Source organism: Uranotaenia lowii, chromosome 3 (assembly GCF_029784155.1).
Source record: "Uranotaenia lowii strain MFRU-FL chromosome 3, ASM2978415v1, whole genome shotgun sequence".
NCBI classification, from domain to species: domain Eukaryota; kingdom Metazoa; phylum Arthropoda; class Insecta; order Diptera; family Culicidae; genus Uranotaenia; species Uranotaenia lowii.
Window position 1 is genome coordinate 250,461,590 of NC_073693.1, and position 11,273 is coordinate 250,472,862.

Below are 11,273 nucleotides of genomic sequence, written 5' to 3' on the forward strand. Positions count from 1 at the left end.
AGATTTTTGTATGACACTATGTAAAATTAAATCAAAACAGTTTCAATATTTCTAATCAATTTTGGAAAAAAGACTATTAAACATCAAAAGAAGTTTAAATACATCTTTTTGTAACACTCAAGAAAAAATAGATCACTCGTGTTTGAGATTCCGTGTACTTTTAGAATTTTTTTTGCTGTGTAGTTCGTACGTTATAGAGTGTATATGAACCTTTAATAGTGTGCTTATATTTAAGCGTATCGTTAAATTTCATTTTTGTCATTTTCTTGCGTGCAAAACAGAAAAAAAGTAAAATTCAAGCGTGAGTTTTCAAAAGGACGTATGTCGCAAAAGTAAACAAATTGGGTTACTGTTTGCACGGTATAGTAAATTTTATTTTCTTCTGTATGAATTAACTGTTTGTACAAAAAAAAAAAAATAATATGCCGTTAGCTAAAAAAATATACAAACGACCTATGTCATCTTTTCTCAGTGTTTTCGAAATTCTTCTTTACACCTCTTTTTGGTAAAACGACGCATCTGTCAAAACAAATAATATCGCACACACAGCAGATAGGATCGCAGCAAACCGTCGTATGCGTCAAATCAGATACGTCGGTTTTTTCACATCATTGCAGATGCGTCAGTTTTAAAATAATTATTATTTTAAAACTGACGCATCTGCAATGATGTGAAAAAACCGACGTATCTGATTTGACGCATAATGAAAACAATTTGTCCAAGCGACGAATCATAAAGGGTGTATGTAAATATTAAACTGTCACAACGACGAATCATTATGGCGTATGTGAAAAAAAACTCAACAATACGGTGTAAAATATTTTTTTTAACAAATTCACTAGGAAACAGCAAAAAATCCAGTATGCTTAAACCTATAATTAAAACATTATTGTTTTTCCTACAGCTGCCATGATAAAACTTGATTCTAGATCAAACAGCTTTAAATAGCATTTATTTATATTAACATAATTTTGTCCCTCCTTTTTCTCAGATTTTGTCTGATGTTACATACGTCCTTTTGAAAACTCACGCTTGAATTATAAATTTCAAGTCGTACGGAATCGAGTTGTGCGGGATCGAGTTGTGCGTGAGAGGGTTTCTAGTTCTTGTCAGGAATATAATTTGAAGTTAGAACAAAATGTAATCATGCAACATCACACAATTAAAATACATGAAACTAATCGAAATATGTTTTCAGAGAATGCCGATTTGGAATCGTGTTAAAAACGATTGCATTAATTCAATTTGCGGTGAAGGCCTTGAAGAACCTTGATGAAATCATCGCTTGACTGAGACGCAATCGAAAAAATATTACCATTGATGAAGGCCATCGTTGGCGTTTTTGAGATAACCAAAGAATGTCCCACAGTCCTCCTTACAACTATATGGACGGTGTACCGGTGAAGATTTCAGAGCGTTTCAAGCCTCCTCCGAAAATTACACTTCCACAGAGTGTAATTAATCGACTGAATTTAGTTCAACAGCAACATAGCCAGGACGGCCCAAGTCGGTTCAATCTTGTTTATGATTTCGAGCTGGAAGAAACGGTTCTCAAAAGAACTAGAGAATGGAGAGCGTTTCGGGAAGTACAACGCTCCGAGAGGAACGAAAGGATTCGCTTGAAAGAAGTTGCTAAAACTCGTCTTGCGGAGGAAGAACAAAAGCGTAAGTTGAACCAAATATGCTACCCTAATACCGATGAGCTGTCCAGTGCAAGCGAGGAGGAGGAAGTATCGGAGGACAACGATGAGTCACTTCCGTCGGGTTCTTCCGAAGAACGAGTTCAAGAACAGTGTACAGTCGCATCTTCAGTTATCCCTAGTCTTGATAATCAATACAACTATCCAAATAGATATGATTCTATTTTAGTACCAACAATTTTGCCAGATACTACGGCTAGGGCTAGGGTTAATAATATCGAAAACGTTAATGATTCAGTGGTGCCTGTTAAATTCAACATTCCAAAGAGCACTAGTGTATTCAATAATAATAATGGGTTCAACAAAATTAACTATTCGGACTTTGAAAATGATACCTCCAGTCCTTTCGACAATATGGAACTAAAAACTATTAACGATCTAGACATTCTAGCGCAAGTTTTAAATTTGAACGTTTCTACTTCCGGTTCAGAGAGAAGCCCTGAAGAAAATAACGAAAGCAAGCCTGTCAGTCAAAATCAAGCTTCTAGTCTCAACGTTGAAAACAAAACCGAACAATCGCCTACTAATCCGACTACGGTGGGACAACAGAGTTTCAATCAAGGTCAACAACCGCAATATCAAACTCATCCATATCAAATAACAACCCAGCAACAGCCAAACCCTTCGGCGAATGATTACTACAATAATTTACACCCACAGTATGGCAATTATGGCCAGCAATATGCCCAAATATCTACATCTCAAGCACATAATTATCCCGCTCAGTACAGTGCAAACTTCCAAGCCCAAGCTCCCCAACAATCTCAGTACCATTTGTACAACCAGCCAGCTTCGAACGTGTCTTCGACGTATAACTATTTCCCGTATAGTACTTTGTATATGAATAAGCCGGCAACTACCAGCGTTAGTTCGTTTTATTATCAACCGAGAGCAGAACCAGTAGTGACAGCCACGACAACGACCACTACCGCCAGTGGCCACCCTCAGCAGATGAATCAAATTCAACAGCAAGATTTGTCTGCAGCTATCGGAGGGATGGGATCCAAATCCAAAAGCGTTCCTGATATCATTCGGCAGCTGGACGAGGACGTTAAAAATTCTGCATTACGCCGGACCAGAAATAATAGTCAATCATCAACCGCTGCAGGTGCATCTGGTCAAAAAAAATATTCAGGTATGGAATGTTGATTTTTCTCCAGCATAATCTTTGTTGAAAGCATATGTGTATGGTTTAATTTTTGGTTATACTGATACAGATGTTTCTACAACTGAACCTGACTTTACCCAGTATAACCAATTGTCATTAGAAGAACAGAATCTTGCCAAACGGATCAGTTCGATGGGTTTTCCTCTGGAACGGGTTGTATCGGTGCTAAAGCGGTTAGGAAATGACGATAAAAAGGTATAAATATTTATCAATTCAGTGTAAAACAAGATTTTTATATGTTGACTGTTTTTAATCCTTACACATCAAAGATTGTAGAACACTTGATACCACTAGGTGAGCTGCTAGATTTGGGATTCGACGAAGAAAAAATATCGGAAGCATTGATCCAGTACGATAACAACAAACATAAAGCTCTCGATTTTTTAATATCATAGTTTGCCGTGGTAGAGACTTTACAATTTTGTGATTTTGGATGCTGTGCGGAGCAAAGGAAAGGTAAGAGAGTTTGTTAGAATTTGGAGTCAATGTAAACAAATAAGCATATGTACAATAGCTATTTTGCTTTATTAACAAGTCGGTAAAGACCTTATTATCTCACATTTGCTTACCGTTATAAGTCAAATTAACTATCGGAATAACAAATCGATCGATCGTTTCATCACAATTTACACAACTGACGGCAGCGCTTTGCATGCAGCCTGTTGTCGAATTGGAAAAATGTGTACATTCAGTGTAAAAAACTTACGCAAAATACTAGGGTTAATTTTTCTAGAGAGGGTGTACTAGAAAATATGAGATGAAAATAATTGGGAACTTTACGAAAGGTAGTAATAGGTAGATTGACTGCTCTAAGTATTTACAGAGTTTACTTTCGGTATAGCTTTAGATCGGACAAACGTTATGATTTAATGTTTACATTCAACTGAACACAGCGTGAAGAAATGTGCTATGGACTATTCTCTGCAGGTTATATACACACCTTGAGCAACATTATATTGTGGTCAAGGAGAGCATGTGTAAATGTGGAATATTATCAGAATATTATCCACCCTTGAAACACAAAAGCATCGTATTCATAGGCTGAATCAGAGAGTGTGAGAATAACGTTCTCGCGCTAGAGTCGACGGATATTCTGAGATATGCTTTGCTTTTTTATGATGGAACATATTCAGCGGAAATTGCTAACAAATAAAAATATTATGTTTAAGCTGTTTTGCTCACTTTTTCTAAGAAATATCTTCAGACGACTCCGAGATTCTCTAGCACGATTCAATTTGTTGAGAACTTATTGACCACCATGCATCGTGTTAATTTGTTTCTTATTTATTCTCAGTTTATGCAATAAAATACAAAACCACAAGAATGTTGTAACTTGTTTTTCTCATCCGAAATTTCATCCCTTCCTCATTTTTTACGTTTTGAATCATAACCCTTTCTTATTTTTCTTGAAATCACATGATTTTGGCACATGTGCCAAAATCGAACGGTTTTTAGAAACATTATTTTATAGATTTCGCTATAACAGGACAAACACAACAAAGTACCCGAAAATTACAAAAAATAAAAATTTTATTAAATTAAATAACGCATACGTACGAACAAAGGAGGAAAAATGACAAAAGATAACGAAAAAATATAACGGAGACTAACAAAAAAAAGCATATATGACACAATTAAAACAAACATAAACGAAACAACTGAAGTGCTAAATGCATCTGAATTAAAAAATTAAAATTGTCAAAACTTGACTAAAATTTACGGTAGTTATATTAATAATTGTTTTAAAAGTAATAAGTGAAAAAAGGTGAGTAAAAAATCGTTCGATTTTGTTCAGGCATGTTGCCAAAATCTAACGGAGTAGGTATTTTCCAAATCCATATCGGATGCGTTTAATGTAATAACTAAATAATCTTCTTATCAGTAGTAGCAGTGAGTGTTTTTATTGATTACATTCCAACAAATCATGTGTATTTAGATATAATTTTTAAATTTGGTTCTTTGAGTCCTTCAATTTGTCATTCCACTAAACACCAAATTGACCGCTGTCTCTACGTTACCAGCACATACGATCAAGGCCTGAAGGTTTGTTTCAGTATCCGTAAGACCCATCTCTCTCATCTGATCCAATTCAGCTCGATAGCGACTAAGGTTAGCTTCTAGGGTACTGTGCTGTGATTGAGCTTGGCCACCTACATCCCCGGGCGCTACTGATGGGGTAGTTTCGGTTGATGGAACTGTCGAATTGCTGTTGTTTATGTCGGTAGAAGGTGATGTATCCATGGGCTCAGAATCGCTTTCTGCATCTGGTGGTCGCCGCGCAGATTGGATAACTTCCGATAGAGCATTCATGAACATCGAAGAAGTTATGCGATTTGCAGGAGGCGCGCTGCCTGATGTTGAAGGTTGATTTGTCTGAGGGTCAGTGGTTTCTCGTGTGTCCGCATCGCGTTGGGAAATATTCGATAGAGAATTAAAGGACGAGGAGCCCGCGAAGGCCAGGGCCGATGCCAATTGATCAGCTGTAATGCGCCGAGCCGAACGTGCCCCTGTAGATGTAGTAGGAGAAGTATTTTCATCACTTGATGAGGAATCGGATAATGCGTCGTCCAGAGCGCTCTCGATTGTAGGTGAAAATGTAGCCGATTTTGATATCATTTTCGAATTTAAAAGTTGAACAATAGACCGCGAAGCCTCGATTAGAATATAATGTTTTTCTGCCACGCGACGAATCGTTTCCGGTTGTTGCATAGAAGACAATAGTATAGGATCCTTAAGAATAGACAAAGCCCAAAGATCATTTCGAATGGCTGGATTGGCGTCTAAAACATTTTTCATGAACTCAGGGTGGCGAACTTTTTGGAAGTTAGATGAAAGCACCGTACGCCATATGCCAAGAATTTCCTGAACGTCTGCCTCATTAAACGCTATTTCAGATTTGGGGGGCGTTAATTCTTTCTTTTTCTGAATAAGATGAATCGTTGATCCACATTCCACTCCTTTGTCTTTCAACACGTCATCGTTTCCCAATAAATCTCCACAATAAATAAAATCTAGGAAAAAATAGTAAGTAGATAAAGGAATATCGTTTTGTAAAATATGAATAAGTTACCGAATTGGTCCGCTGGGATACTAGCTATGGCCTTTTGAGCTTCATGTCGTAGCTGTTCCGCTTTGTTTTCCAAATCAAAATTTTCTAACTTAATTTTTTTATACGGTTGGAATGGTAATTGAACGCCCAAATAAACAAACGGCATCTCGAAATCGATGAATGTCACTTGATTTTCTTGAAATATAAAATCCTTATTGCGTGAGCACCGTGAACACAATATTTTTAAGGCAATTATAGCGAAAATGCAGGATGAAAATGACTTGTGAACTTCTGAAAATCTATCAAAAATGATCAAAATAAAACGATACGCGAACACGCTCATTTTTAATTAACCATTTTTGGTTATATAATAACCATATTTTGGTTTGTGACTTAGAACCAGGGGTGTCAGGTGTCCTGATTTTTCAGGATTTGTCCTGATTTTCGAGAGGCCGTCCTGATTTTTCAAAAACGCTTGAATTGTCCTGATTTTCGAAAAATGGGCTTAAAAATGTCCTGATTTGCCCTGATTTTCAAAAAATGTCTAAATTACAGTTAAATTTGTTGATAAATGATAAATGGTGAGAACATCAAAAAAATCTTCAATAGAATAGTTAAACCAGTTTAACCGATGATAATCTTTGGGTCAAATGATATTTAAATAGTGTTTTTCGATATAAACTTCAGGACAGTCAAGGTTCACTTCACTTCAGTTGCATAATTTGAGGCGTCTTCAGCACCTGTATTTCGCCTTTAGTTATGCAAACTACGCAGCTGCATGCATGTTTTTTTTCATCCATTTTTAATGCCCTCGAAAATCCTGATGTTTTTCATCGCGGTGTCCTGATTTTTGTCCTAACCACCTGGAACCTCTGTTTGTAAGCGAAATCCATCCTGACATGACAGTGACATATGGATCCGGACCATGACAGTCCGGAACGGAATTCCCTTTGGTCCCCCAGTGACGCTGACCGGTTAGAATATTAGCGGAATGCCCCATTTCGCCCCATTCCGATATTCGGTAACACCTCCTGATTATATACATCACCTTGGTTCTATGGGAACTTTCAGCGGCACTTAAACTTGTCAGTGCTAAAACTTCAACTGCCGTACAGCTGGGTGAAAACCTTGAAAAAATAAATTAACCGATTTAAAATCCAATTCTCAAGAAACTACCGGAAGTCTTATTATTATCTTGGAAGAGTTTGAAGGACATTGTAGCTTTCACCAAAGAAGACTGGGATTCCGGCAGTGAGCCGGGAAGTTTCTTCCGTATATTACCTTCCACCTTCACATACTTTTTAGAACTTAATCAATAGAAAAAATAACTTACTTTAGCATCAAGTCGAGGTTGTCCGGGTCGGGCCATCGTTTCTTTTCCAGATTCATCGATATGAATCAGCTATCAGCTGCAAAATTTCTTTTTTAACTCCCAAATACGCACAGTCAAAATGGCGTCTAAACAACGATTTATTTTTGATGTTATTTTTTAACCACTTTTGGTTTTTCCTGAGAAGTTCATTTGTGGTTGAATTTTCGCTGTAAAAAGACGTTAAAAAATAACCATATTATGGCAGTTCTAAGCAGGGGTGCCAGGTGGTTTTGACAAAAATCAGGACACCGCGATGGAAAAAATCAGGATTTTTCAGGACACCATTAAATTGATGAAAATGACATAATGCAGCTTTGCTTAGATTGCATAGCTAAAGGCAAAATACAGGTGCTGAAGACGCCTCAAATTATGCAACTAATAATAGGCGAACCTTGGCCGGCCTGAAGTTAATATCGAAAAACACTATTTAAATATCATTTTAACCAAAGATTTGATTGAATTTCTTACCATTTAACAATAAATTTAGTTATAGTTTAGATATTTGAAAAAAAAATCAGGACAAATCAGGAAAATTTTATAGGTTTTTTTTTTAAATCAGGACAATTCAAGCTTTTTGAAAAATCAAAACGGCTTCTCGAAAATCAGGACAAATCCAGAAAAAATCAGGACACCTGATACCCCAGCTCCCCCAGCTGTGCACATCACTGACCGAAATCTGGCTATAAGCTTTATCAGATTTTTTAGTGATTTTGCACTAAAGGAAAATCCAATACTTTTTACGAATGTATACACAACTTGAAATGTATAGATTTTTGTTCTGATTATCTTTATCGGAAATTCCAATGGATGTAATAGTTTGTCAATTTGATTTAATTTACAGTTCAATGCAGTGAAATAAATGTTTTCGTTTTTTTTTTCGGATTTCGTTTAAATGATACATCGTGATTTAAGTTTAGATTGTTTTTATTGATAAATTATGTACATATACCTGTAGGTCTGGCTGACGCATGTATGGTTCAAACTTCTGAAGTGGTCGATGTTCCGTTTTCCTGCTGCTAATCCACCGTTGCGATTAAAATTGCCACTTGATGCACACTAGCATCGTTCCAGAAGTCAATCTTGCCGGGAAATAGATTTGGGGATTCAGGGGCCTTCCGAGGGCAGAAATTTATTACCTTAAATAAAAATAAAAGAAATATTTTTACTGAATAAATTTGTTGAGTATGATTTATAAAGACAAATTTTCAATATTCTTACCTGAGGGTCTACTAGAATCTTGTTCAAATAATTTGAATATCCAGTTCAGGTGAAGTTCTCTCCGGAAGAACATCTCCTCGTTCATCAGAATGGGGCGCTTCTTTTACACCATCGAAATATTTCTTTTTCCTGTGGGGAAAGCGATACGAAGGATTAATTTTGATAATTGGAAAAATAATGAGACATTTAGCTTACTTACCTGTTTTACAATCCAATATTCGCCATTTTCCGTGTTTTTCCTATCCATCATTATAATGATTGTAAACATAGAACAATTTTAACGAACATCGGTTTTTCTTCATAATTTCACAGCCTGAACCGAAAATTATTTGTTCTGAATTCAAACCACACCTACTAAAAACTATATCGAATCATATTTATGAAATTTATTAGATTTTCAGATACAATTAATATAGTGTAGTATTACAGAACGAATGTATAAAATTTATTGGATTTTTGATTAGTCTATACTATGTACATCGTAGACAAAAATTAATTGTACAATTTATAGGATTTTAGCATTACATTTATTGGATTTTCTAGTACTTTATATCCACCTTCCTTAAAATAAAAGCTATTAAAACGATTTAGTGAATTTTATTGCCTGATTTGGTTCAGTGAGGAAGATCACAAATTTAGAACCTGCGGATTATCTCGGATTATAGTCACTCAAACTACACACAAACAAAAATTTTGACGATGCGTGTGAGCGTGGAAGGGCGGGGTGAGGGTTTGGCCTGGTTTTGTATTCGGGCCATTTCGAGTAGAGAACTATATAAGAAACACTGTTTCCTACTTTCATGCCGACACTTCAACTCGAACCGCCGTTGAGACAGGACGCTTTATTCTCAGTGCTAAATTTCGTCGTTGAAAACCTAACCGCCGCGTGTTTTTTCTAATCGTCACTATCACAGACATCCTTTTTAAAGGATTTTTCTTCTAGTGAAAGAAACTTGTGCTCAGTGACCAGTGATCAGTGTTTCCGAATCATGGGGGACAACCCCCCTCCATGGGGCTCAGACCCACTTCCCAGCAGCTCAAATCGAAGAAGATTACCGGATTGGATGGACCCAAAAGGCGAACACGGAGAAATTCAATTTCTCCTACTGAAACCCACTACCACTGCTAAACTGCCTGCATATCCCTTCATCATCTCAAAAACCGTTGAGCTCGCTGCCGGTCAAATCGTTGGTGGGCACCCCTACGACAAAGGGGAATCCTACCTGCTGAAAGTTAGGTCACCGAAACAAGTAGAGAAACTACTTGCCGTCAACGAGTTAATCGATTCCACCCCGATCAATATCACCTTGCATCCAACCCTCAACACCTGTAAATGCATTGTTACGTGTAAAGAGGTTGCCGGTATATCAAACCAACAGCTTGCGAGCGACCTTGCCAGCCAAGGGGTCACTAATGTCTACAGATTCCTGAGGAAAGTGGACGGAAAGGAGGCCCCCACGGACACGTTCGTACTTACAATTCAAGGAACGACAGCTCCAGCCCACATTAGATTCGGCTTCCTTCGAACCCCAACTCGCCAATACTACCCTCGCCCTATGATGTGTATGCAGTGCGGAAAGTTTGGGCATACCAAAAAACACTGCAAAAATGCCCTGGTTTGCCTGATCTGCGGAGAACAAGAAATCCACACAAACTGTCAGCTGACCCCTAATTGTGTTAACTGCAAAAATCCTCATCCCACCACAAGCCGCATTTGCCCCGTTTTCGTCGGGGAACAGGATATCATCAAGATTAGGACCGACCGTGGGATTTCCCATAACGACGCCGTAAAGGAATATAGATCCCGCCAAAACCAGACCAGTTCCATACAACAACGACTTAACCAAGCTAGTTCCAGCTCTTCCGTCGATGCCAAGGATCGAGAAATTGCCGAACTAAGAAGACAAGTGGCATTCCTCACTGCTCAAATCGCTACTTTTTCCCAACTTGTCAAAGAGAAACAACGAACCAACGAATCTCAATGCAGTTCCGAAAGTGACACCAGCATGGAAAGCAACAACTCTACCATCAGTAAGGCCTCAACCACCAAGCGTTTCTGGAAAACTTCATCAGACGATTCTCCACCTGGGGCCGAAACCAACCCACAAGATGACAATAAAATTCCAAATCGTCCCAAAAAGAAACGTCATCGAAGACCGAACAATGCCAATCTTCCAGCTAAAGACCTGACTGTTGACTCAAACCGACAAAACACCCATCCGACCCCAACGGTAAACCCATCTTTCTTCCTAAAGGCCGGTAAGTCGAACCAACCATAGATAAATTCCTACTATAGCTCCTGATTTTTTTCCACTATTTTAAATACTTCTGTTTATCACTTTAATTCTATTACTATCATGGCCAACAATAATCGCAATAGCCCAACACAAAAATCTACAACCAACTTCGCTATACAGTGGAACATCTTTGGTCTCAGAACTCGACTACCTGAAATTCAACTACTTGCCTCTAAATACTCCCCAATCATTCTCGCTGTTCAAGAAACCCTCGCCCCACACTCATCAATACAAACTAACATAATTAACGGCTACCACTTCTTGTCACATAAAAACCCCTCGAACCCCTACAGCAGAGGCGTAGGCCTCGGAATAAAAAATGGAATCCCATATTCTTTAGTTATTATGGGCTCATGTTGGTCGGTGCCACAGAATAAATCAAAATGTATTTGCAAACAGAAATTGTGCAACTTTTATTGAAGTGTTGCTAAATTTCAAAACCCATTATTTCTCCCACCCTCACATGTTA

At 37.7% G+C, this 11,273-nt stretch overlaps 3 protein-coding genes across 4 annotated transcripts; 2 read left to right on the forward strand and 1 right to left on the reverse strand.

Annotated features, from left to right (window-relative positions):
• The first annotated feature begins 1,017 nt into the window (after positions 1 to 1,017).
• Positions 1,018 to 4,192, forward strand: LOC129751823 (uncharacterized). Of its 2 annotated transcripts, none has more exons than XM_055747553.1 (4): positions 1,018 to 1,140; positions 1,199 to 2,835; positions 2,918 to 3,063; positions 3,138 to 4,192. In XM_055747553.1, exons 2-4 carry the CDS (start codon positions 1,359 to 1,361, stop codon positions 3,261 to 3,263), a joined length of 1,749 nt encoding a protein of 582 aa, XP_055603528.1. In that variant the 5' UTR covers positions 1,018 to 1,140; positions 1,199 to 1,358; the 3' UTR covers positions 3,264 to 4,192. The 2 variants fall into 2 exon arrangements, with proteins under 2 accessions (XP_055603528.1, XP_055603529.1); XM_055747554.1 differs by having other exon boundaries at positions 3,145 to 4,192.
• A 548-nt stretch (positions 4,193 to 4,740) lies between these two features.
• On the reverse strand, positions 4,741 to 6,260 carry LOC129754897 (ubiquitin-like protein 7). The gene is made up of 2 exons (XM_055751160.1): positions 5,939 to 6,260; positions 4,741 to 5,879 (listed from the first exon to the last, which is right to left on the reverse strand). The coding sequence occupies exons 1-2, from the start codon at positions 6,258 to 6,260 to the stop codon at positions 4,837 to 4,839; spliced, it is 1,365 nt and encodes a 454-aa protein (XP_055607135.1). The 3' UTR covers positions 4,741 to 4,836.
• A 3,236-nt stretch (positions 6,261 to 9,496) lies between these two features.
• On the forward strand, positions 9,497 to 10,786 carry LOC129753283 (uncharacterized). Its single transcript, XM_055749083.1, has one exon. It carries the CDS (start codon positions 9,497 to 9,499, stop codon positions 10,784 to 10,786), a length of 1,290 nt encoding a protein of 429 aa, XP_055605058.1.
• The last annotated feature ends 487 nt before the right edge of the window (positions 10,787 to 11,273 follow it).

What these genes read in the sequence shown, in the direction of transcription:
- LOC129753283 (XM_055749083.1), top strand. Translation starts at nt 9,497, where the DNA reads ATGGGGGACAACCCCCCTCCATGGGGCTCAGACCCACTTCCCAGCAGC.
- LOC129754897 (XM_055751160.1), bottom strand. Translation starts at nt 6,260, where the DNA reads ATGAGCGTGTTCGCGTATCGTTTTATTTTGATCATTTTTGATAGATTT. An exon ending in TATCCCAGCGGACCAATTCG is followed by an intron (nt 5,880 to 5,938) that starts GTAACTTATTCA and finishes ATTTTTTCCTAG; the next exon opens with ATTTTATTTATTGTGGAGAT.
- LOC129751823 (XM_055747553.1), top strand. Translation starts at nt 1,359, where the DNA reads ATGTCCCACAGTCCTCCTTACAACTATATGGACGGTGTACCGGTGAAG. An exon ending in TGGTCAAAAAAAATATTCAG is followed by an intron (nt 2,836 to 2,917) that starts GTATGGAATGTT and finishes ATACTGATACAG; the next exon opens with ATGTTTCTACAACTGAACCT. An exon ending in TAGGAAATGACGATAAAAAG is followed by an intron (nt 3,064 to 3,137) that starts GTATAAATATTT and finishes TACACATCAAAG; the next exon opens with ATTGTAGAACACTTGATACC.